The sequence below is a fragment of the Prionailurus viverrinus genome, chromosome B3 (assembly GCF_022837055.1).
Source record: "Prionailurus viverrinus isolate Anna chromosome B3, UM_Priviv_1.0, whole genome shotgun sequence".
In the NCBI taxonomy this organism is placed as follows: Eukaryota; Metazoa; Chordata; class Mammalia; order Carnivora; family Felidae; genus Prionailurus; species Prionailurus viverrinus.
Window position 1 is genome coordinate 17362043 of NC_062566.1, and position 24874 is coordinate 17386916.

The window sequence follows — 24874 nt, forward strand, 5'->3', positions numbered from 1 at the left end:
ATAATTATAACATCTCCGTCAGGTCCAGGTTGGTTTTGACTCAAATAATGTCTCCTCATTATGAGCCATACTTTCTTGCTTCTTTGTATCCTGGCAACTTTTGATTGGTTGCCAGACACTGTGAATTTTATAGTGTTTGGTGCTTTGTGGACAAGTTTATATTCCTATCCTATGACTACCACTGAGCTTTGTTCTGGAATGTAGTTACATTTCTTAGAAACAATTTGGTCCTTATGGGTCTTGCTTTTAAGGTTTATTAGGTGTGACTAGAGCTGTTTTTATTCCCAGGCTAATTTTTCCCTATTACTGAGGCAAGACCCTTCTAGATGTTATACTCAGAGCTTTTCCAGTTTGGCTGGTGGATACAGGCACTTTTGTTGGCCCTGTGTCAGCAGTGGGCATGGTCTCCTCTAATCCTTCTAGGTGGCTCTCTTCCCAGCTGCATGTAGTTTTCTCACACACATGAACTGAGCAGCAGAGGCGAACCCTCTAAAAATTGCTAGAGGTCTCACTGTGCAGCACTCTCCTTTCTTGTACTCTAACCTCAAACTCTATCCTCCTTCACTCTCCAGACCCTCAGCTCTGTCTCCCTGTATTGGGTCTTCTCAGCTCTGTGTGGGTTTCTCCTTCCAACACCACATCCTGGAAACACTCTCAAAGCAATCAGGGGGGCAGTCATAGGACCAACCTTGTTTGTTTCTCATCTTTTGGAGATCACTGTCCCTCACTGTTTAATGTTCAGTGTTTTGTTTCATATATGTTGTCCTTTATTCTTTTTTCAAGCATGAGAGTAAAGCTACTTCCTGATACTCCATCTGGTCTGGAAGCAGATGTTTCCTGGTGCTTTCTGTTTTAAAACATTCTATTCTAGGGGCGCCTGGGTGGCGCAGTCGGTTAAGCGTCCGACTTCAGCCAGGTCACGATCTCGCGGTCCGTGAGTTCGAGCCCCGCGTCGGGCTCTGGGCTGATGGCTCAGAGCCTGGAGCCTGCTTCCGATTCTGTGTCTCCCTCTCTCTCTGCCCCTCCCCCGTTCATGCTCTGTCTCTCTCTGTCCCAAAAATAAATAAACGTTGAAAATAAAATAAAATAAAATAAAAATAAAATAAATAAAACATTCTATTCTAGAAGGCTTCTTACATATCCAGAGATTACAATGGATCATTTACATGCATCACCCAGTTTTAATGAATAATCAATTCATGGCTAATCTTATTTCATTTCTAGTCCCACACATTCCCCCACCTCCCAAATATCACCTTGATATTTCATCCATCAATATTTCACTGTGTATATTTTTCTTAGCATAAGAAAATATGCTTAACCTCCCTGAAACTAACAATAATTCACTTAATATCATCAAATATCCAGTAAGTGTTAAAGTTCCCCATATTGTCCCATCATTTTTCTTTTTTTTTATAGTTTGCTTGAATTGACATTTAAGTAATGTGCATACATTGCAAATGGTTGATATGTCCTTTAAGCCTTTTTTTAATTTAATTTTTTTTTAGAGAGAGAGCAAGCAGGGGAGGGGGCAGAGGAAGAGAGAGAGAGAGAGAGAGAGAGAGAGAGAGAGAGAATCCCAAGTAGGCTTCATGCTCAGTGCAGAGCCTGATGCGGGGCTTGACCCCATGACCCTGGAATCATGACCGGAGCTGAAATCAAGAGTTGGCCACTCAACTGACTGAGCCATCCAGGCACCTGTCCTTTAAGCCTTTTAAAATTTACAGCAAGAGTTGGCAAACTATGGCCCATGGGCTGGATGCCTGCTCTTATAAATAGTTTTATTAGAATACAGTTGTACCTACTGTCTGTGGTTGCTTTCATGCTCCAACAGCGGAGCTGAATAAAATGTGTGGCTCAAAAAGACCTAAAACATATATTATACAGCAATTTACAGAAAAAGGAAACCAATCCTGATCTGTGAAATTACCTCCCCCTCCCTTATTTTCCTTGGAATTTATTTGTTGAAGAAACCTACAGCCCAGATTTATGTATTGCATACTTGTGTTTGCATAGAACAAGTTCTTCTGTCCTTTGTATTTGCATGATCAAATATAGGTTTGATCAAATTCAGGTTTGATCCACTTTTAGCAGGACTTTCCTAAGTGGTATTGGTACTGCTGTTAAGAGGCACATAATGGCTGATAATTTCTCTTTGTGGTATTGTCAGCTATTGATAATCCCTGTCTAGTTTCAATAGAGATTACAAAATAGTGACATTATAATTCTATCAGCCCTTCTTTTTAAGCTCAGATACTTTTATAAAGAGAACCTTTCCCTTATTAACTATTTAGTTACACAGTGATACTAAGTGGTGTAAGAAGGGCAGGACTAATGCTATTTTCCTTTATTATTATCCAGTGTTTCAAAATAATGAGTTGATTCCCTAGCATTTTCCAAAAATTATCAATGAGTTGTTTTTCAGTATCATTACAAATTCATGTATGCAAACATATTTGATGTGTTTAAAACCATACGATTATTATACACATGGTCACTCATGCTTCAGTTATACCTCTGGCCATGGGAGCTTTTCCAAGGTGGCTCCTGTCTTTTTGATGAGACCAGGTCACATAGGACAGCTTCTCTACTTTCTGGGTACAACGTTCCAGGCTTAGATGACATCCTGCCCAGAACTGGAATTAGATTTTTCTCCAAGGATGCCTGACTCCTCTTATGAGAAATGATAAATGGCAGCCACAATTTGGACACTAGGTTGCTCACTGCTACTTAGTTGATTGTAAGACTGCAGTGAACAGGTCTAGGAAATACCTATTTTTAAAATAAAATGTATTTTATTCATATTAGTAATTTTAATTCAAATTAAGTACTAAATAGACATGATGTTAGCATTATGGTGGAATAAGACATCCTGCATTTCTGTCCACTCCATGCCCCAACAATAATTTGCCATTCATGCATGGCCAAAAGTGCTTGTGTGGCAGCTGTGGGATCCAGCACCATACATCAAGAGACTCAGAAGTCTCACCTATCCATGTGTTGGGTAACAGGCATGCAGACCTCAGTCCTAGATGTGGACCTTGACCATAAACTTTTCTAGCCCCTCTTGGCTACAGTTTGGGAGCCCATGGAAAACACTGTTTTAGACAGTCACCCATGGATGAGAAAGCTTTGTGGAAATCCTGGTTTCTAGAGGAGAAGTTCCAGCACAACATTGGAGCAAGAAAAAAATATATGAATTTGGCCACATTGGAGAAGATTAGAGGAATGGTTTGACTTTACCTGCATCATCCCTTCCCCATGGCAGTACAGCTTAGTGCCAAGCTGTACTGCCCCCCATGGCAGTACAGCTTAGTGCCAAGAAAAACCTTGGACCATGATTTCTCTCATGGGGGAGAGCCAGAATATGTGGGTAAGCACCAGCTTCTCCAGCTATATGGGATGCTGCCAAAGAGGCTAATTTCTCTCTTACCTGATCCAGATTATTGAGTCATGAGCTGCATGACTGGATGGTGGGAAGAGGCTGGGAGAGTGGCAGACAGGATTTTTGAGGGGCATTAAAAAGATGTGGGTCCCACTAACTGCATCATGGACTCCATCTAGAAGTCTGCCCATGAGCCACTGGAAACAGCTTGCCCATGGATACCCCACCGGGCCAATGGGCACCCCCAGCACTCGTGAAAGTAAGCTTTGGCAGATGGCTAGTGAGCACACAGAAAGTTGGCTCCAATCTGCAGGCCAGGAGGAGACCAGTTTGGAAACCAAAATTTGAGCTTTAGCACTCTGGGAAAGCAAAAAGGAGACAGTCAGCATGGCAGGATCAAAAGAAGTCATACAAGCCTAAGAATTCTGCCACAAGAGGGAGCAGGAAGCATGGAGCACCTGTATCCATAGAAGGCCTGAAAAAGCCTCAGAATACTTAGCAAGGCTCAGGAAAGGTTTTTCTTCCTGAAGGCAGTTAGTAAAGACTGGACGAGGTGACTGCTACTTCAAATGTGATGACAGTAATGCAAAACTTCAAGGAAAATGAAAAATCAAGGAAATACTACACCACTAAAGGATCACAATAATCTTCTAGTAACCAACCTCAAAGACATGGAGATCTTGCAATTATCTGATAAGAATGCAAAACAACTGTTTTAAGGAAACTCAGAAAGTACAAGACACACATAAAGACAATTAAAAAAAATCAGGGAAACAATATACAAAAAAAAATGGAAAGTTTAACAAAAAGATAGAAATCATAAGAAAGAATCAAATAGAAATCCTAGAGCTGAAGAATACAATGAATGAAATGAAAAATTCAATATGAAGTGTCAATAGTAGATGAATCAAGCAGAAGAATCTGTAAGATATGACAAAATTTTTGGAATAATTCAGTCAGAGGAGAACAAAGGAAGAAAGAATGTACATGGTGAAGAAAGCCTACATGATCTATGGGATAACATAAAGAAAACAGTTTGCAAATGATTGAAGTCTCAGAAGCATAACAGAGGGAGAAGGGGGAAGAAAATGTATTTAAATAAATAATGGCTGGAAATTTTCTAAATCTAGAGAGATTTAGATAGCCAATTTATGAAGCTCATAGGTCTCCAAACAAAATCAACTTAAAAAAGATTCTCTCCAAGACGTTATAATAAAACCATCAAAGATTGAAGAAGAAGAATTTTAAAAGAAGCAAGAGAAAAAAAAGTTTATAACTTACAAGTTTGTAACCCCCAAATGGACATCAGTGGAATCAGCAGAAACCACACAAGCTAGAAGAGAGTGGGATGATATATTCAGAGTGCTGAAAGACAAAACTCCCAACCAAGAATACTTTACCTGGTAAAGTTACCTTTCAGAAATGAAGGAGAGATAAAGACTTTTCCAAAAAACAAAAGACAAGGGGGTTCATCACCAAAAAATATGTCTTACCAGAAATGCTGAAAGAAGTTCTTCAAGCTGAAATAAAAGGATTCTAATAAGTAACATGAAAACATATGAAGACATGCAACACACTGGACAAAGTAGGCTTAGAGTCAGATTCAGAATACTCTAATGCTGTAATAAGGCAGAGTGGTAACTATTAAACTCAAGTATAAAGGTTCAATGACAGGAGTATTAAAATAACTATAGCTACAATAATTTTCTAATGAATCCACAGTATAAGAAGAGACATCATGATATCAAAAACACAAAAAACAGAAGTAAAAGGGTAGAGTTTTATATGATTAAGGTTAAGTTGTTATGAGCATAAAACAAACTGTTAACAAATGTGTTTTATGTAAGCCTTGTGGCAACCAAAACTAGAAATCAAAAAACTACAATAAATTCATAAAACATAAAAATAAGGGAAAAAGCTTATCACTACATAATATCAATCTGCAAAGGAAGGCAACAAAAGAGGAAGAAAGGAAAAAGGAAGCTACAAAAGAGCCAGAGAATAATAAGATGGCATTAGCAAGTCCTTACCTATCAATAATTATTTTAAGTGTAAATGGATTAACTTCTCCAATCAAAAGGCACAGAGTGGTTGGATGGATAAAAATCAATACCCAACTATAAGCTGCCTATAAGAGATCTCTTTAGCTGCAGGGATACACATAGGCTATAAGTTAAGGTATAGAAAAAGATATTCCATGGAAGTGGAAACCAGAAGAGAATAGGGGTAGCTAAATGTGCATCAGTAAAAATAGACTTTAAGCCAAAAAGGTAACAAGAGACAAAGGTGGTCATTATATCATGGTAAGGAAGTCAATTAATCAAGAAGATATAACAGTAGTTAATACATATGCACCCAGCATTGGAGTCTCTGAATATATTAAACATATACTAGGAGATTAGAAGGGAGCAAAATCAACAATGTGGTAATTCAAAATTGAAGTAGGGACTTCAATACCCCACTTTCAAAAATGGGTAGATCATCTAGACAGAAAATCAACAAAGAATGCTAGACATGAATCGTATTTTAGATCCAGTTGATGTAGCAATCATACACAGAATATCCCATCCAATAGCAGCAGAATACACATTCTACTCAAGCTCATATGAACATTCTCTAGGATAGGTCATATGATGGGTCACAAAACAAATGTTGATAAATTTAAGAAGATTAAAATAATACAAATTATCTTTTGTGATGACAGTGATATAAAAATAGAAATCAACAACAGAAGAGAAGCTGGAAAATTCATAAATATCTGGAAATCAAACAGCACACTCCTCAACAGCCACTGGGTTAAAGAAGAAACATAAGGGAAATAAAGAATCTTGAAACAAATGGAAATGGATATACACCATATCAGAACCAATGGGATGAAACAGAAAGTCTTAACAGGAACTTTATAGTGATAAATGCCTACATTAATAAAAAAGAGATTTGAAATAAACAACCTAGCCTTATAATCCAAGGAACAAGAAAAAGGAGAACAAACTAAATCCAAGTTAATAGAAGGAAGAAAATAAAAATCAGAGTGGAAATAAATAAAATAGACATAAAAAATGATACAAAGAACAATGAAACTAAAAGCTGTTTTTTTTGGAAAAGATAAACAAAATTGACAAAACGCTAGTTGGAATTACCAAGAAAAAAAACCAGGAGAACTCAAATAAATAGTATCAGATATGAAAGAGAAGACATTGCAACTGATTGATACCACAGAAATACAAAGAATCATATGAGATCATATCATTAGTTATATGCCAACAAATTGGGTAACATATAAAAAAAGTGGATGAATTGCTAGAGACATAAAACCTGCCAAGACTAAATCATGATGAAATAGAAAATCTGAACAGATCAATAATGAATAAGGGGATTGGTCAGTAATCAAGAATTTTGCAACAGAGAAAAGCCCAGGACCAGATTGCTTCACCTGTGAATTCCATCAGACATTTAAAGAAAAATTAACACCAGTCTTTTGAAAACTTCTAACAATTTGAAGAGGAAACACTCCCAACCTCACTTTATGAGGCCAGAATTACTCTGATATAAAATTCAGATAAGGACACTGCAAGAAAACTACAGGTCAACATTTCTGATAAATAGAGATGCAACAATTTTCAACAAAATATTAGTAAACTAAATTCAACAGTTCATTAAAAGGATCATACAACATGATGTGGGATTTATCTCTGAGATGCAAAGACTGCTCAACATATGCAAATCAATAAATGTCATATATTGCATTAATAGCATGAAAGATAAAATCATATGATAAACTCAATAGAGGCAGAAAAACACTTACAAAATATAACATCCTCTCATGGTAAAAAGTTCCAAGAAATTGTGTATAGAAAGAACATATCTCAACATAATAAAGGTCATATATGACACACCCCATCGCTAATATTATACACAATAGTGAAAGGTTAAAAACTCTCCTAAGATCAGAAACAAGGCAAGGTTGTCCATTATCACCACTTCTATTCAGCAAAGTGCTGGAAGTCTTAAAATAATCATGCAAGAAAAAGGAATAAAAGGTATCTGATCTTAGAGGAAAAGGTATCATTACTTGCAGATGATATGATCATATATATAAAAAATACAAGATACCACCAAAAGATTGTTAGAACTAATCAAAAATTTCAGAAAAGTTGTAGGATACAAAATCAATATATAAAAATAAATCGTGTTTCTATACACTAATAATGAAATACCTGAAAATCCCATTTACAATAGCATCAAAAACAATAAATTACTTAGGAATAAATTTAACCAAGGAGATGAAAGATCTGTACACTGAAAACTATAAGACTTTGATGAAAGAAATTGAAGAAGACACAAATAAATGGAAAGATACCCTATGTTCATGGGTGGGAATAATTTACCCAAAGCCATCTATAGATTCAATGAAATCCCTATCAAAATTCCAATGGCATACTTTTATAAAAATAGAAAAAAATTCTAACATTTGTATGGAACCACAGAAGACCCTAAAGAGCCAAAGCAATCCCAGGAAAGAACACAGCTGGATGCATCACATTTCCTGATTTCAAACTATATTACAAAGCTATAGTAATCAAAACAACATGGTACTGACATAAAAGTAGACACACAGATTAATGGAAAAGTATTGAGAGCCCAGAAATAAAGCCTCACAACTATTAATTAGACAAAGAAGCCAAGAATACTCAATGAGGAAAGGATAGTTTCTTCAATAAATGGTGTTGGGAAACTGGATAACTACATGCAGAAGAATAGTATTGGACCCCTATCTTACAACACTTACAAATTTAATTTCATGTAAGTCAAAGAATTGAAACCACAAAAAATGCTAGAAGGAAACATAGGGAAAAAGTTCCTTGCCACTGGTCTTGACACATTTTTTTTTTGGCACCAAAAGTAAAGCAACATAAGTAAAAATTAATAAGTGGTACTACATAAAACTAAAAAGCTTCTGCCCAGCAAAAGAAACAATCAACAAAATGAAAAGACAACCTAAGGAGTAGGAGAATATATTTGTAAATCATGTATCTGATAAAGACTTAATATCTAAAAAAAAAAATATAAAGAACTCTTACAACTCAATAGCAAAACAAAACAAAGAAAAAGCAAAACAAAACCAAAACACAAAGCCCAAAAACCAAACCGAATCCAACCTAATCAAACTAAACCAAAACATCTGATTTCCAAAGATGTCATGTAAATGGATAACAGGTACATGAAAAGGTTTTCAAAATCACTGATCATCAAGGAAGTACAAATCAAAACTACAATGAGGTATTATCTCACACCTGTGAGTAAGGCTATCATCAACAAGACCAGAGATAAAAAGTGTTGGTGAAGATGTGGAGAAAAGGGAATCCTTGTGCACTGTTGGTGAAATGTAAATTGGTCCAGCAACTGTGGTAAATAGTATAGAGTTTCATCAAAAATTACAACTAGGAGGTGCCTGGGTGGCTCAGTCAGTTGAGCATCAGACTCTCGGTTTTGACTCAGGTCATGATCTCATGGTCTTGAGATCAAGCCCTGCATCAGGCTCTGTGCTGACAGAGCCTGCTTGGGATTCTCTTCCACTCCTTTCTTTTTCTCTCTCTGCCTTGTCTAGTACATCGCACATGGCAGTGCTTAATAAATACTTATTAAAGAAATGATTGCAGGTACTGCTAAATAGTAAGATGCTTCTATTAAAACATGACTCTCACTATGCTTTGGTTGACTGTTTATAAGAAGAGTATGTGGTACTTAAGAGTGGGGACTACTCTTCATGTTCACAGCCCTCTTCTGAGGTGTGGGTGCCTAGAGGGAACCAGAAAACTAGTTTTGAGTAAGTGAATGAATGACTGAGGAGCAAACATCCCAATCAGTGTGCAGACCACCCCTCAGCTTTTGAAACAGTACAGCACAGCTGATTAAGTGGGCTTTTAATAATGAGAAATGGCCACCCCAATCCTGTTCTTGATCCATGTCTCAGAGGCAACCAGAGGCAGTCTATGAGACTGATTCCCTACAGCATGCTTGACCATGGCAGAGTTTGAAAGAATTAGCTCACTTGGAGGCTGATCCCATGACTCACTCACCCAACTGTTCAGGCACAGATGGCATTTCATGCCATTTGCCTATTTTCTCTTGCCTGGAAGGTGGTAGAAATCTCCTTACTGGTTTAGAGACATGAACACTAATGTCACCAGTTGCTACCATAAGGAATGTGGCTAATTAATGATCCCCATTCCCTCTGACCCTCATGCTCATGCTTTTTGGTAGGCACCCTATTTCAGGCAGACACTGCAAACAATTAGGATTCAGAAATGGGATACAACCTATTTTGCACTCTAGTCTCATAATGTTTCCTGTGACCTCCCTGCTTTTCTTCAAGGCTTCTCACTGCTTAAAAGGTAACTTGTCTGCACTGAACACCAGGCCCTTTGAGATGTGTTCACCCATGCAGCCTCATCTTATTATCTCTTGCCATTTTCCCCTTCAGTTATAGTCTGTGACACAGCAGAACTGAGCTCCTTCTGTTTCTCATTTCTATGCTTCCATATGTTTGCAAATGCTGTTCCTTCTGACTGGAATATGCAACATTCCAGCCTTACATGCATACACACACACACACACACACACACACACACACACACACTTTCCGCGTCGAAAATTCCAGTTCCACCTGTGAGCCTCAGCAACCTTTGGTATCATCTTAGACCACCCTAAGCATGCCTGGGTTCTCCTCTCAGACCCCTCATTTTGGCCAGATACCTGACTGTGATAGCAGGGGTTCTTTAGTACTTGAGGGCAGGGCCCTGAATATGTGATTGCAGACTGACCACATCCTTTTTTATGCTTAAGTGGAAGTTCTTAATATGTAGCAGCCTCCCCTTTCTTGCCTAATCAAAAAAAAAAATTTAATTGATTTTGGTTTGCACAGATACTTTTTATCTTATTTGATTCTAATGCTGAGCCACAATATTAGAGGATCTTCTATCAGAGGATGTTGTTCTCTTGACCCTCCCCTCTTCAACACAACTAATTTTAGTGCACATTACTGACTGCACTGGGCTGAGGACCCTGTAGGAATATGCTTATCAGAGAGGCAAGGTGGAAGAATGCAGAAAGGTAGAGGCATGGGAAAGACTATGTGGAGACACCTATTAAGAAAGACTACCAGGGATGTGGTTGGCTTTCCAGAGGGCAAACATTTAATTTCAAGTAGCCGAGATGAAATAGCCTCTTGAGTGAAGCCAATAAAATAGGCCGATGTGGTACTTGGGGTTACAATCTACCCTAGGGGAAAGGAAATGAGAGAAATAAGATCTACTTAACTGATAAGCATCCCAAAAGGAAACTCCACACACATGGTTGGATTGGATCTGTTTGTTTTCAAGAGTATTTAAATCCACTCACCTATCTAAAGAGAGAATGTGTCTTCCTAAATGGGCCAAGCCAGAGGAGGCATCTTGGAAGTCTGATCCTGAACGGGATTTTTTATTTTTGGCTATATTATTTCAAGTATGTCTAGTCCAATGGTAGAGCTGTCCCCAGTGGAACAGGACAGTAGGGAGAGCAGCAAGTGTTTTCATGACAGCATTTCTAGACTCACTGGTATGAGCCCATCAGACCTTCTTCTCTAACTTCTGCTTAGGATTTACAGTCACGAGGCCCACTTTTTCATTCCTGCCAAGGCTGATTCCCCTCAAGCTCTCTAATCATGCAAACCTGAAAAAGTTACAGCGTGAATTCTGGTAAATCAGATGGCATGTGCTCAAGAGTGGACTTCAGATTTAGCTTGACTTCAGAGAAAGAATGCTCTGGTTACATATACCTGGGATATCTGGCCTTGAAACATTTTTATTTCTCATTTTAACTGAAAGAGTGACCATTCTGGAGCCTACCTCAGTTTCCCGTGTGTTTAAGTCCTGGGTCAGTGATGGCAATTGGACAGTCTCCAGGTAGAGGCCCCTTTGGCTCCTCTGGCCTCTGATCTACTTCTGATTTCATCTCACCCACTCTGTTGAATGCTCTACAGGCAACCATGTGGGTTTGTTGTGGATGGATCCCATGACCCACTGATGGGCTAATGTGAAATTTTACTAAATGCATTCTTCTCTCAGTTTCCTCCATCCCCTCCCCCATTTTTGGGTGCACTCTTTGGGGCATTATTGTAATTATTCAAGTCAGAAGCTGATGTCCCCAACTGTGGGAAAATTTTCAAAGGCCAAATGTAAGTGTTAATGGAATAGCCTGTCAATATGACTGGTAAGTTTTTGGAGCTACCTGTCTGTGCAAGCTGGACCAAGCAAGCAAGCCACATGCAAAATTCCAGACCATATATACTTCAAATCTAATGGGCCCAGGATTGCAAAAGAGGGTTATATTTATCCATAAACAACTCTAAGTACTTTAGTTCTCAAATTATCAACTCAATTGGTAAATATACATGGATCTTAAAATATGTGGACAACTTCCATATATATATTTTGGAGAATACAATTCAACTTAGTTGCCATTATTTTCCTTAACTTTGCAATTTCCACAAGGATTCTGAAAGATTATACTAGGGACATATGAGTTGTTAATTTCCAGTTAATATTCTTCCTAAATGCAATTTGGCTGTTTGAGGAGTTTTTTCTATGGGTAGCAACAGAAGTGAGGCCTGGGTACACTGAAAGAATACCTGGGTAGAGCTGCAAGGCCTAAAATTCACAGTTATTATAAAAGTGTGAAAGTTGCTTTGTCTTTAAGAAGGGAACTGACACTTCATAAACGCATGTGTTTGACTTCTCAAAAATCTTTTTAACTAGCTTTTAAGATATTTAAAGTGGCCAGACAGTGTTTGGCACCTGATTAGTTAGCTATTAGCTCTATATTTTAAATAGTTTTTGTGGTCTATTAAAGTAGTATTTTATTTGAAAAGCTAATTAGCTACATCATAAAACCCTTACTAAAACACCCTTCAGTGATTAGTTAAACTCTTTTGAGTGCACATAACAATACAAAGTACTAGAAGGACAGTGGGCATGAAGATGAATGATAGGTGACCCGGCTTTGCAGAAAGAACCTGGCATTGAGTTATACAATTGGGTTCAAATGCTGGTTGTGCTGTGTTCTGGATGTATAATTTCAGGAAGTTTTCTTGGCTTCAGTTTTCTTGAGTATAAAATTAGAAATCTTTTTCTAATTCATTGTGTGGATTAAATGAGACATCACATTTAAAGAGCCTTGTGTCTGGCATATAACAATGAAACGTAAATGCTAACTACATTGTCAGTGTTATTGTCTTTGATTTTAAGAACTTTTAATCTAATGAGAAAATAAGTATGTGATTAATTATAAAATAAGACAAAACCAAATAAGTGTTGCAATAGAAGTCTACAAAGGTTTGAGGACTGGCAAGGAATGCCCAATTAATTCCAACTCTTCCTAGAAATTTCTTCCTCCAGATAGCCACATGGTTATTCTCTTATGCCAAAGTCTTTGCTCAGATCCCATTTTTTATTTGTGATGCCTTCTCTGACAACCCTAATTAAAAATTGTACCTACATCTACACTCCCTACCTCCTCCTCTTGATATAGTTTTCTCCATGGCACTAACCACTAAAATACTATATAACTTATTTATGCTACTTACTGTCTGTCTCCATGAGGATGACGATTTTTGTCTGGATGCTCATTGCTGTATGCCCAGCAGCTAGATCGTCCTGGGGGACTGGCAGGTACTGGGTGTTAGGGGAACACAGTGAGCAAAACGTGCTTTGGTTCCTGATGTCATGGCACTCATACACCAACTTGGAAGAGAAGCAGAATCTCAACAGTGACCCAGAGTGTGTATAGAGCGAGTGGGCAGCACAGGAGCACAGGAACTGAGCTGAAGCTGAAGCACAGAGGTGGATGGTGTTTCTGGGGAAAAGGGTGGTGAAAAACTGCACCAGAGATGAGACAGAAGGGATTGAATAGGGAAAAGGCTGAAAGGAATTGAGTTCGATGTGGGGGAGTTTATTCTATAGGTAATAGGGGATATCAAAGGATTTGGGGAAACGGAATCATTCAACCTGAACTTATTTCAGAAGGACCAGTTTGCCAATGCTCAAAAGGTGACTATGTAGGAACCAGACAGCCAGATATGGATGCACTTTCACCTGGAGGCAGATCAGGGTGCATTCTCTGTCCTTCTCTCTCTGTATTCTGCTGTCCCTCTCCTGTCTTTTTTGTTGCCAGGGACTTGATCAACCTATGCTATTCTTTCTTCTCACTGGCTGTCCTCTGCTCTATTGTGATTCTCATCACTGTATGTGTGTTTTAAACTTTTTTATTTTGAAATAAATTAATTAAAAACACTCACAAGAAGTTTAAAAAATAGTACAGAGAGGGCCCATGGAACTTTTCACTCAGCTTCTGCTATCGCTGTGAGGTTTTACCCTTCAAAAGATCACAAGGAAAATATTTTATTCTTTGAAACACTAGCTTTGAGAAAAATCTTGACCCAAACAACTCTGAAAGAATCCAACATACATATGTAACCATAGTCTTTCCAATGGTAAAGACAGCAGACAGGTTCCATTCTGGGTGAGCCACAGGAAGCACATAGAACCCCATTTCTCCTGCTGAGAGCAGCAGAACACCAGGACAGACTGCAAGGAGCAGTGGCTGGGGACTCAGAGGTATATGTGAGACTTCCTCAGGCAGACTGAGGAAGAAGCAATAGCTCAAAGTACTCCAGAACTGGTGGTGAGCTGAAGTCTCCCCAGTAAGAATCTACTGCAGCCTCAAACTCAGAAATGGGCATTAGCTCCAGGCAAGGCCATCTAGTTCTGGCCCCCCAAACAGAAAAGGGATCTCTAATGTTCACAGAGTGTGTAGAAACCCTTAATTTATCTTTTTAAAAAAATTTATCAGTTCTCTAGTGCTACAGACCTCAAGCAATTTTGTGGCAGCAATGGAGGATGGCAGGAAAAAAACCCAGGGAGGCAGAGAAATCCTTTTTAATCACATGAGTTTCAGTCCCCAGAGGTGAACCCCACAGCTTTCTTCTCTTTCTGGATTCTTATTGCTTAGCTCAGATATAAGTACAGTCGAATCAAGTGTGTAGAAATGTGGGGGTAAACAAAGCTCCAGCTTGCTAGAAGACTGGAAGAGTAGAGTCCCAGGGATCCAGAACTATTGAAGAGATTACAATGAGGCAGGAATTTGGGAAAACAACCCCTTAAAGTTGTTCCTGAATGCTTGGGTTTAACCCTGAGCTGTACATGTATGGATCTGACTATAAATAGATTCCAGAGTCTTTGAGTAGTGAAATATGGGACAGACTCCTGCCTAGGGTGCAGACTGGCCACTGGTCAACTAAAGTTGACCTTGGAATTGCAATTCACCGAAGTCTTGGGGAACCTGGAACTTCTGATCTGAACTCAACTGGGGCAATTGTCTTCTAAAACAAAAATAACATGTACCGTAAGTTTAAACAACAGCCACAGTCTCAAAACATAATCTTCATAATGTCAATCCAAATTTACTCATATACAAAAACAAAACAAAACAAAACAAAACAAAAACCAGAGACATCTCAATAGCAATACTGAAATGAAATTGTTATTGGAATTATTTGACAAAGACTACAGAGCGGTTATTGTACATGTTTTATAACAGGAGAAAAAATACAGAGTCTCAGCAAATAAATGGAAGATATAAAGAAGAATCAAGTGGAAATGTTAGAAATAAAATTTGGGGGCATCTGGGTGGCTCAGTCGGTTAAGTGTCCGACTTCAGCTCAGGTCATGATCTGACAGTTGCATGAGTTTGGGCCCTGCATCAGGCTCTGTGCTGACAGCTCAGAGCCTGGAACCTGCTTCGGATTCTGTGTCTCCTTCTCTCTCTCTGTCCCTCCCCTGCACTCTCTCTCTCTCTCTCTCTCTCTCTCAAAAATAAATAAGTAAACATTAAAAAAAGAAATAAAAAAAAGTTTCAACAACCCAAATAAAATAATTCATTGGATGGGTTCAATAACAGAATAGAGATGACAAAGGAAATAGTAAATATATAAACAGAGCAACAGAAATAATCTAATTGGAATAGATATAAGATTGAGAAAGAAAGTGAATAGAACTGCAGTGAATTGAGAATGGTAGTAAATTCTAAGAGTCATATCAGCTGAGTCTCAGGAGAAGAGAAAAACGTGGATTAGAAAAATCTTTAAATAGGGGCACCTGAGTGGCTCAGTCGGTTGGGCATCTGACTTCGGCTCAGGTCATGATCTCACAGCTCCTGAGTTCGAGCCCCGTATCAGGCTCTGTGCTGACAGCTCAGATCCTGGAGCCTGTTTCAGATTCTGTGTCTCCCTCTCTCTCTGACCCTCCCCCATTCATGCTGTGTCTCTCTCTGTCTCAAAAATAAAAATAAAACATTTTAAAAAATTAAAAAAAAAGAAAAATCTTTAAATAATGGCTGACAGCCTGGTTTAGTATTAGAAGGCAATCAGTATAATCTATTTTATTAGCAGTTTAAAGAAGGAAAAAACACTGGATCATATCAATTGTGTAGAAAATGCATTTGAAAAAGTTAACATGTATTCACGATAAAACTCTCAGCAACCTATGAACAGAAAAGACTTTCCTCCACCTTATGAAGAACTATCTACAAGAACATACAGCTATTTTACATAATGATGAAAGACTGATGGGGGACTGCTCCCCCCCCTAAGATCAAGAACAAGGCAAGGATGCTCTCTTTCACCATTACCATTCAACCTTTTCCTGGAAGTCCCAGCCAATGCAATAATTCAAGAAAAATAAACAAAAGGCATACATATTTGAAAGGAATAAATAAAACTCCCCCTATTTAGAGATAACATGACTGCCTATGTAGAAAATCCAAAGGAATATACACACGCATGCACACACACACACACACCCATGCATGAGGGTGTACACATACACATATACCCTAGAACAAATAATTGAATTTACTAAGATTGTAGGATACAAGGGCAACACACAAAAATCAGTTATATTTTTCGATACTAGCAATGAACAATTAGAAACTGAAATTTAAAAAAATACCATTTACAGTACCTCAAAAAAAGGCCTATATATAAATCTAACAAACACATATAGGATTTATAGGCTAAAAATTACAAAATGTGGATGAAAGAAAACAAAAAAGTCCTACATAAATGTAAAGTATGGCTATGCTGACTTCATAGAGTATAAGGCAAAACATAGGATTGATTTACAGATTTAACATAATTCCAATCAAAATCCCAGCAGGAAATTTTATAAACAGACATAAGCTAATGCTCATATTTATATGGAAAGGCAAAGGTAATAGAATAGTTAAAATGCTTTTTAAAAAGAAAAATAAGATTGGAAGAATCATGCTGATTTTAAGACTCACCACAAAGCTATACTAATCAAGATGGCAAAGTACAGGCAGAAGAATAGACATGTTGATCAATGGAACACAATCAGCATCAAGAAATAGCTTCCCACAGATACATTTAGTTGGTTTTTGACAAATGCACCAAGGCAATTCAACAGAGGAGGAAGGATAAGCATTTCAACAAATGGTGTTGAAACAAATGGACTTCCATACGTATACAAATGAACTTTCGCCCAAATCTCACGTCATACAAAAACCCACTCAAAATGAGTTGGAGACCTAAAGTATAAAACTTTTATAAATTTTTAAAAATGTTTATTTATTTTTAGAGAAAGAGAGAGGGAGAGAGACAGAGCACGAGCAGAGGAGGGGCAGAGAGAGAGGGAGACACAGAATGGGAAGCAGGCTCCAGGCTCTGAGCTGTCAGCACCGAGCCTGATGCAGGGCTTGAACCCATAGACTGAGAGATGATGACCTGAGCCAAAGTCGGATTCTTAACCGACTGAGCCACCCAGGTGCCCATAAAGTATAAAACTTTTAAGAAACCATCTAGGAGAAAATCTTCATTATTGTCATGCAAAGGCTCTTAGACATGTCACCTGAAATGTCACCTATGTAAGAAAAAAATAAATTGGACTTCATCAAGATTAAAAACTTTTGCTCTGCAAAGGAAACTGGCAAGAGGATAAAAATTCAAACACAGACTGGAGGAGAATATTTGCAAATCTCATCTCTGACAAAGGATGATATTCACGGAATATATACAGAACCCTCAAAATTCCACTGTAAGAAATCAAATAACTCCATTTAGAAATAGGCCAAAGAACTGAAAGAGTAGATACAGATATCTTCAAAGAGAAGATACAGATAGAAAATAATAACAAAAAACTGAACATCATTGGTCAGTGGGGGAATGAAAACTAAAGTGATAGGGAAATATCCATACACACCTATGAGAATCACGAAAATAATGATAATGAAAAAAGAAATACCATTGCTGGTCAAAATGCAAAATGGTTCAGCACTCTGGAAAACAGTTCGGCAAGTTCTTTTAAATCTAAACATACAGTTACCATATGAACCAGCAAACCCCACTTCTCTGTGTTCACCCTGGAAAAATTTCAACTATGTTCACAAAAACCCCGGTTCTCAGATGTTTATAGCAGCTCTAGTCATAACTGCCCCAAATGGGAAGCAGCTGAAATGCCCTTGCACAGGTGAATGGAAAGCAAACTGTGGTTCATTTCTAGAATGGGTAGCACTTAGCAATAGAGAGGGACAAACTCCACACACAACTTGGATGAATCTCAAAATAATTATGCTGAGTGAACAGAAGCCAGTTTCAAAAGATTAGGTTTTATATGACGCCATTTCTATGGCACTCTTAAAAGAGACAAAGCTAACATGACAGGAAACAGAGCAGTGGCTGCCAGTGAATACGGTGGGAGAGGGCATGACCATCAAACAGAGCAGAAAGGTGGACTGGGGGTGGGGAATGAGGTGATTCTCTCATCTGAGAGTGGTAATAGTAACATAAATCTATGCATGTTGGGGCACCTGGGTGGCTCAGTTGGTTAAGTTTCTGACTCTTGATTTCAGCTCGGGTCACGATATTACATTTTGTGGGTTTGGGCCCCGCATTGTTCTCTGCACTGACAGTGCAGAGCCTGCTTGGGGTTTCTCTTTCTCCCTCTCTCTCTCTGTCCCTCCCTCAATCTGTTTCTGTCTCTCTCTCAAAGTAAGTAAACTTAAAAAAATAAATCTATGCATATGTTAAAATTCTTAGAATTGCACCCCAAAAGGTCAATTTTTCAGTATTTTCATTTAAAAGATAAAATTAAGGAAGAAAAAAGCTGACAATTCTCATTTTCTATTTAAGGCTGTCTAGATATTAAGCACAATGTCAGTGCCAGTTACTGAGGCTGCAATGACAAAGGGGATCTTCTTCAACTGTTTTTGTTTGTTTTTTTCTTCAACTGTTTTTTGAGCCTCTGCTACACACAGGTCACTCCACTAAGCATTTGACATCACAGCTTCTAATGCATGTAACCACCCTGGAAGGTGGGTTAGGCTCAATATACAGAAAAAACTGAGGTTAAGGGAAGAAAACAATCTGCCCTATGTGTCACAGGCAGTAAGTGGCTGGATCTGGATTTGGCCCCAGCTCTCGCTGCCAACCTCATTCTGAACCTGCCTCTTTGCACTGCCGCTTACTTCAGAGCAACGGAAATGCAGGGAGAGGATGTGACTACTGGGAGGTGAAAATCACACTTTGATGTATGTATGTCATAAATGTTCAGTAAGCATATTTTATTCTGAACCCTGAGTTTGTCTGACATTCTGGGAGCTTCAGGGAAAGTTAAAAATTGCACTGTTGCTGCTTCCCTATTGCCATTTTCTCAGAACCCTTGAAGAGCTGGCTTTTAATTTTCACCAGGATTGAGTGGTAACCTCCACCATTCCCACAAATGTAGAGTAATCCACATCGTTTCCTAAGTGAATTAAGGGATGACAGTGATTTATGATACTTAACCAAGTCTTAGCTAATTCCGTAAACAGTGGCTTATACATTTGAAGCCAAGGGTAATCATTTAAAAATTCTCTCACGCATTTGTTTGTTCTGAGAAATTGTAATAGGCTCTTCCCACCTTTTACCCCACCAAACACACACACACACACACACACACACACACACACCACAAAGATTTTCAAAATACACAAAGTAAATCCCTTTTAGAGGCTGAGACAGAAATTGCACATTTTTCATGTAACAAATGATATCTACATGTATGGCTTGATGATGAATTCTGCCTTCTTGCGTATGAATTATTACCACCTATTTTACTGGCTGGTAGGTGGTTTTTCTTCATCAAAAACTTTGGCCTAAAGTATTTTTGTCTCAGTGAAGATAGAGATGAGAAATGTTCAGGTCTTAGGGCGCCTGTGTGGCTCCGTTGGTTAGGCAACCAACTTCGGCTCAGGTCATGATCTCACAGTGAGTTTGAGCCCTGCGTTGGGCTCTGTGCTGACAGCTCAGAGCCTGGAGCCTACTTCAGATTCTGTGTCTTCCCTTCTCTCTCCCCTTCCCCTGCTCATGCTCTGTGTCTCTCTGTCTCTCAATAATAAATAAATGTCAAAAAATTTTTAAAAAAAGAAATGCTCAGGTCTCCAATAAAATGTTTTCTTGAATGTTCTATTATTTCTGCTCTATGGAATATAGTTCCTTTAAAAAAAGTGATTTCTGATAAACTGACTCAATATCTTTAAGCTTTAATGCAAAGCAAAGCTGAACTAATAATGCCTTTTGCACTATTACTGTAGAATTGAGTAATCTATTCCATACTCAAAATAAAGCCAAGAATAACAAAAATAATTTCATCACCCCCCCACACCTTTTTTTAAGAGTCCAGGTACCACCATTGTCAGGCAACAAAAATCTTCTTATCTTTTGTCACCGGGTTGCAAGGTAGTTAGGGCCAAGAGAGTGGCGTGGGATGAGGAGGCTAGCTTACCTTCCAGCAGGTCTCTGGCCAGACCAGGTTCTGCCCCCGTGGACCGAACAAAGTCTGACAGGACTGCGTCCATATCAAGAGTCATAGGATCATGTAGAAGGGCTGCCCAACACTCAGCCGAGGTGGGGTTTGGAAGCAGGCTAGAAACCATCCATCTGCAAGAAAGAAGAGGGAAGCCCCAGTGCTGTAAGTGGGGATGTAAGTGGCAAAAGTGCACGTGAGTGAGAACACACAGAGAATGGAGAGAAGCCATTTCTGTCTGTTTGGGATAACTGCTCCATTCTTCATGTAGGACACTGAATAAAACTCAAATCCAAGTTTCATCCCTCTGAGTGCACCCTATGAGAGAAGGGGGGGCATTATGAACCAGAGTGTTTCTGACCTTACGTTCTGTTACCTCCAATGACAGCTGGTTGAAAAGAAGATAGAGTAGATTCTTTACAAAAAATCAAACACCTGGGGCTCCTGGGTGGCTCAGTTGGTTGAGTGTCCGACTCTTTGGCTCAGTTCATGATCTCACAGTCCTCACACTGGGCTCTGCGGTAGCAGCGTGGAGCCTGCTTAGGATTCTCTCTTCCTCTCCCTCTGCCCCTCCCCTACTTGTGCTGTCTGAATCTCTTTCAAAATAAATAAATAAGAACTTAAAAAAAATCAATCCCCTAAGTCCACGTTGATTGATTTGGAGTTACTCTTGATTTCCAATGCTCTTCCAAGTTACTCAAACATGTAACACTTCCACAATGTAACTGTGTCACCCACCATATCCCAATTACAGGCTTTATCAATGTGCCAACCCACCCCCTCAGCTCTCACCCCCCACTTGGCTCTTAGGAAGGAGTCCACACAATCCAGAGTTGACTGAAATACCAAACTTGCTGAGATGTCTGCTAAGCTATCTGTCATCTTTCCAAGAACCATGACAGTCACAGTAACAGCCGAACAAAATTCATAAAGATGCTAGATCTCCCAGGTGGGATAATCCTGGTTAGAAAGGTGCAACAGATATCCTGCAGCCTGACCACAAGAGGCACCAGCCAATTGCTGGAGGAAAGCAACCAGCACATGGCATGTAAGGCTCACACTGGTGAACTGGTGCTGGGCCACTGGTGGATACCTGGTCATGGCTGATAAAATGGAAATGTATCCCTGTGTTTGCATACATAAGGGGTGGGCAAGTTATGGCTCATGGGCCACCTGTGACCCCCAACTGTCTTTGTAAATAAAATTGTATTGGAACACAGTCACATCCATTCATTTACATGTTGTCTCTGGTTGCTTTTGCACATGGCTGAGTTGAGCAGTTAACACAGAGACCACAAGGCCCACAAAACTAAAAACATTTACTATCTGGACTATTACAGAAAGTTTGCTGAGACCACTGTAGATGTTATACTGATATAAAAGGCCATGGAAAATTTTACACTGGCATAAAGTAAGCATATAATTAAGTATGCTATTAATTTTACCCATTGTGGGGTGAGTTCAAATCCCATGCTATTGCTGAGTGTCCTTTTCCTTCTTTCCAGATAACCACCACTTGGACGCTCTGCTCTGTGGGCCAGTTCTCTGACAACTGCTGCTGCTTTGGAGCCAGGCACGCTGGCCTAACCTGAGCCTCAGACCTGCCACTATGGGGAGATGTGACATGCTGTCTAACCTCTTTGATCCTCTTTGTGTATTTGTAAGGGGGAATAAACTCATCTAAGGTTCAAGACTATTAGGATGGGGGATCAGGCAGGGAGATGTGTGACCTCAGAGATGTTCACTGTTTTTACACTATCTTGCACATGGCTCTTAGTTGGGTGGAACTTTTGGTTGGTGTTGCTGGAAAGAAAGAAAACTATTTGACCTGATGTATATGGTACCAATTAGGAGATTGCCTTCTTCCTTCTCTTCACGTACTGGAGCCTTGGCTGGTGGAGCTCCTCTTTTGTCACTTCCACCTGGGGGGCAAATCAGAGAATAAGAGTATGTTATTCTTAATTGCAGACAGACCTGAAGGCTTTGCTTCTTGTCACATGAGGCTGCATCTGAGACATGGTCAACAGTCTGTGGCCCACTGCTGCCTGACTGGGCCCCACAGGCACCTGCCTACTAGCAACCATCAGCCCCTGCATCCAGGTGGCTTCTGCAAGGGAAGGGGTACCTCAACTTACTTCATTTTAGTAGGTATCCATATTTCAATGAGTATCCCTTTCACAGTACAGAGCTGTTTTAAATCCTGCTACCAACACCCAGTTAATACATTTAACCTTAGCTGGTTTTTTATTGTGAAAACATATATAACATGAAATTTACCATTTTAACCTTTTTGAAGTGCACAGTTCAGTGGCATTACCATTCACACTGCTGTGCAAATATTACCACCATTATCTCTAGAACATTTTCATCTTCCCCTGTACCCATTAAACACGAACTCCTCATTTCTCCCCCATCCCCAGCTTCTGGCAACCACTGTACTACTTCTGTTTCTGAATCTTAAAACTCTAGGTATGTCATACAAGTGGATCCTATAATACTTGTCCTTTTGCGACTGGTTTAGTTTGCTTAAGAGTAATGGCTTCAAGGTTCTTCTGTGTTGTAGCAGGTCAGAATTTCTTTCCTTTTTAAGGCTTGTCTTGGTCTCTTTGGGCTGCTGAAACAGAATACCACAGACTGGATGATGTAAACTAGAGACATTTATTTATCACTGTTCTGGAGGCTGGGAAGTCCATGATCAAGGTGTCGGCAGAGCCAGTGCCTGGTGAAGGCCCACTTCCTGGCTTGCAGACTGCCTACTTCTTGCTGTGTTCTCACAGCATAACTCACTAGAGAAAATGAACTCTAGTCTCTCTTTCTCACAAGGACACTAATACCATCATGGGGCTCCATCCTCATGACTTCATCTAGACCTCATTACCTCCTGAAGGCCCTGCCTGCTAATATACCACATTGGGGGTTAGGGCTTCAATATATATGAATTTTGAGGGGACACGCAGATGCAGTTCACAACAAGGCTGAATAATATTCCATTGTATGGATATGCCACCTTTTGTGTATCTGTTCATCTGTAGCTGGATGCCTGTGTTGTTTCCACCTTTTGGTCATTGGGAGTAATTCCGTCAAAATATTTTTATGCTCATATAGGTCACCGTGCTGTGACCATGACAAGCTTTCGCCAGTGTTAGAGTGCAGATTTATGCCTACTACCTCCTTCTTTGTACCTTGTCCTCCATGCAGAGATTAAAGAGTGGGTTTAAAATACACTTTTTTTTAAACCACATTCAAATATAACCATTTGCATGAAAAGAAGTTACTCTGCCTATCCCCTGAAGACTTATTTTTTAAACCTCATACCCCCACCCTACCCCACCCCACCCACTGCCACCAAAGCTTCATATTCAGGCACTGTGATGACAGGGGCGGATGGGCCATGGGGATATAGGCTTCTGGCCACCTTGGCCACCCTCACCCTGTTGCCCCATGCCATCTCTTCAAGTGCACTGCTGAGTCCCTCAACCTACATTTCATGGGCCCATGTACCCATACTGCCTTCTACTATTGGTGTGAATTCAGGGGGATCATGCCCTCGCTCTGCAATCCTTCTCATTCCTGTGCATCTTGGCCGTGGGACAGAACTCCTCTGAGGGTCTCACCCTGGGAACAGTGGTGTGCCAAGCTGTTCTCACTCTGACTTTGTCTTAGGAGAGGCGGTGCAGCATGGGAATAGAAGGTTGGCCCAGGATTCAGTCTCTTGGTGCCACAGTTGTCCCATCACTACTGCCTGTATGGCCCCAGGTCTTTGACCCCATGAATAAGGACCCTGTCTGTTGTAATATCCCAGGGTTGGACTGTCTCAGAAAAGAGAGAAGAGCAGTTTTCCAACTGCTATGTGAAAACTGATAAGAAATGAAACTCAGGTTCCTTCTGCCATCTTAACATGTGTGTGCATCTACCACTCTTTCGCTTCTGAGCAGCCCCATGAGACAGACCACGGTGGGTGAAGTGCACAGCTGAGGGGCAGCACTGTCTCCCTGAGGGCTTCAGAGACCAGTCTTTTTTTTTTAAGTTTATTTTTATTTATTTTTGAGAGAGAGAGAGAGTGAGCAAGGGAGGGGCAGAGAGAGGGGTGGACAGAATCCCAAGGAAGCTCTGTGCTGTCAGCGCAGAGCCCGATGCAGGGCTCAAACTCACGAAGTATGAGATCATCACCTAAGCAGAAATTAAGAGTTGGATGCTTAACTGACTGAGTCACCCAGGTGGCCCCAGAGACGGGTCTTAACAGGCCCTGTGGGGGATGGCCCATTGTCAGCTGGTCACAGACCAGCAGGACAGTGGCAACTGCCTGAACACCAGATTCCTCCCTAGGCATTTTTCTAAAAACCACTTGGTTGAACATCCTCTGCATTGAATAGGTATTTTTATTACTCCTCTTTATGAGTGAGGTGATGGAGGTTTGGAGAAGGGAAGAAGGGGGGGAAACACTGCAGAGATGTGCCTGGTTTCCACATGCAGTCCTCTTCCTCTTGCTCCCAGAGTGGTCGGTGGCCATTCACCTTCCTCCCCTTCAGGCAGCAAGGCTGGGCTGACCATGGGGTCCAGAGGCCCTTCCCATGCTGATCTCTCTCTCCTA

The 24874-nt window shown here is 39.9% G+C and overlaps 1 protein-coding gene across 1 annotated transcript in view; it reads right to left on the minus strand.

The window, feature by feature from the left end:
• OTUD7A (OTU deubiquitinase 7A) overlaps nt 1–24874 on the minus strand; it is a 183623-nt gene that overhangs the window by 131682 nt on the left and 27067 nt on the right. Inside the window, exons 2-3 of the mRNA XM_047864481.1 lie at nt 22112–22205; nt 20263–20417 (exon numbers count right to left, since the gene is read on the minus strand). Coding sequence (XP_047720437.1) covers nt 20263–20413 — 151 coding nt within the window. The 5' untranslated portion in view covers nt 20414–20417; nt 22112–22205. The remainder of the gene's footprint in view (nt 1–20262; nt 20418–22111; nt 22206–24874) is intronic.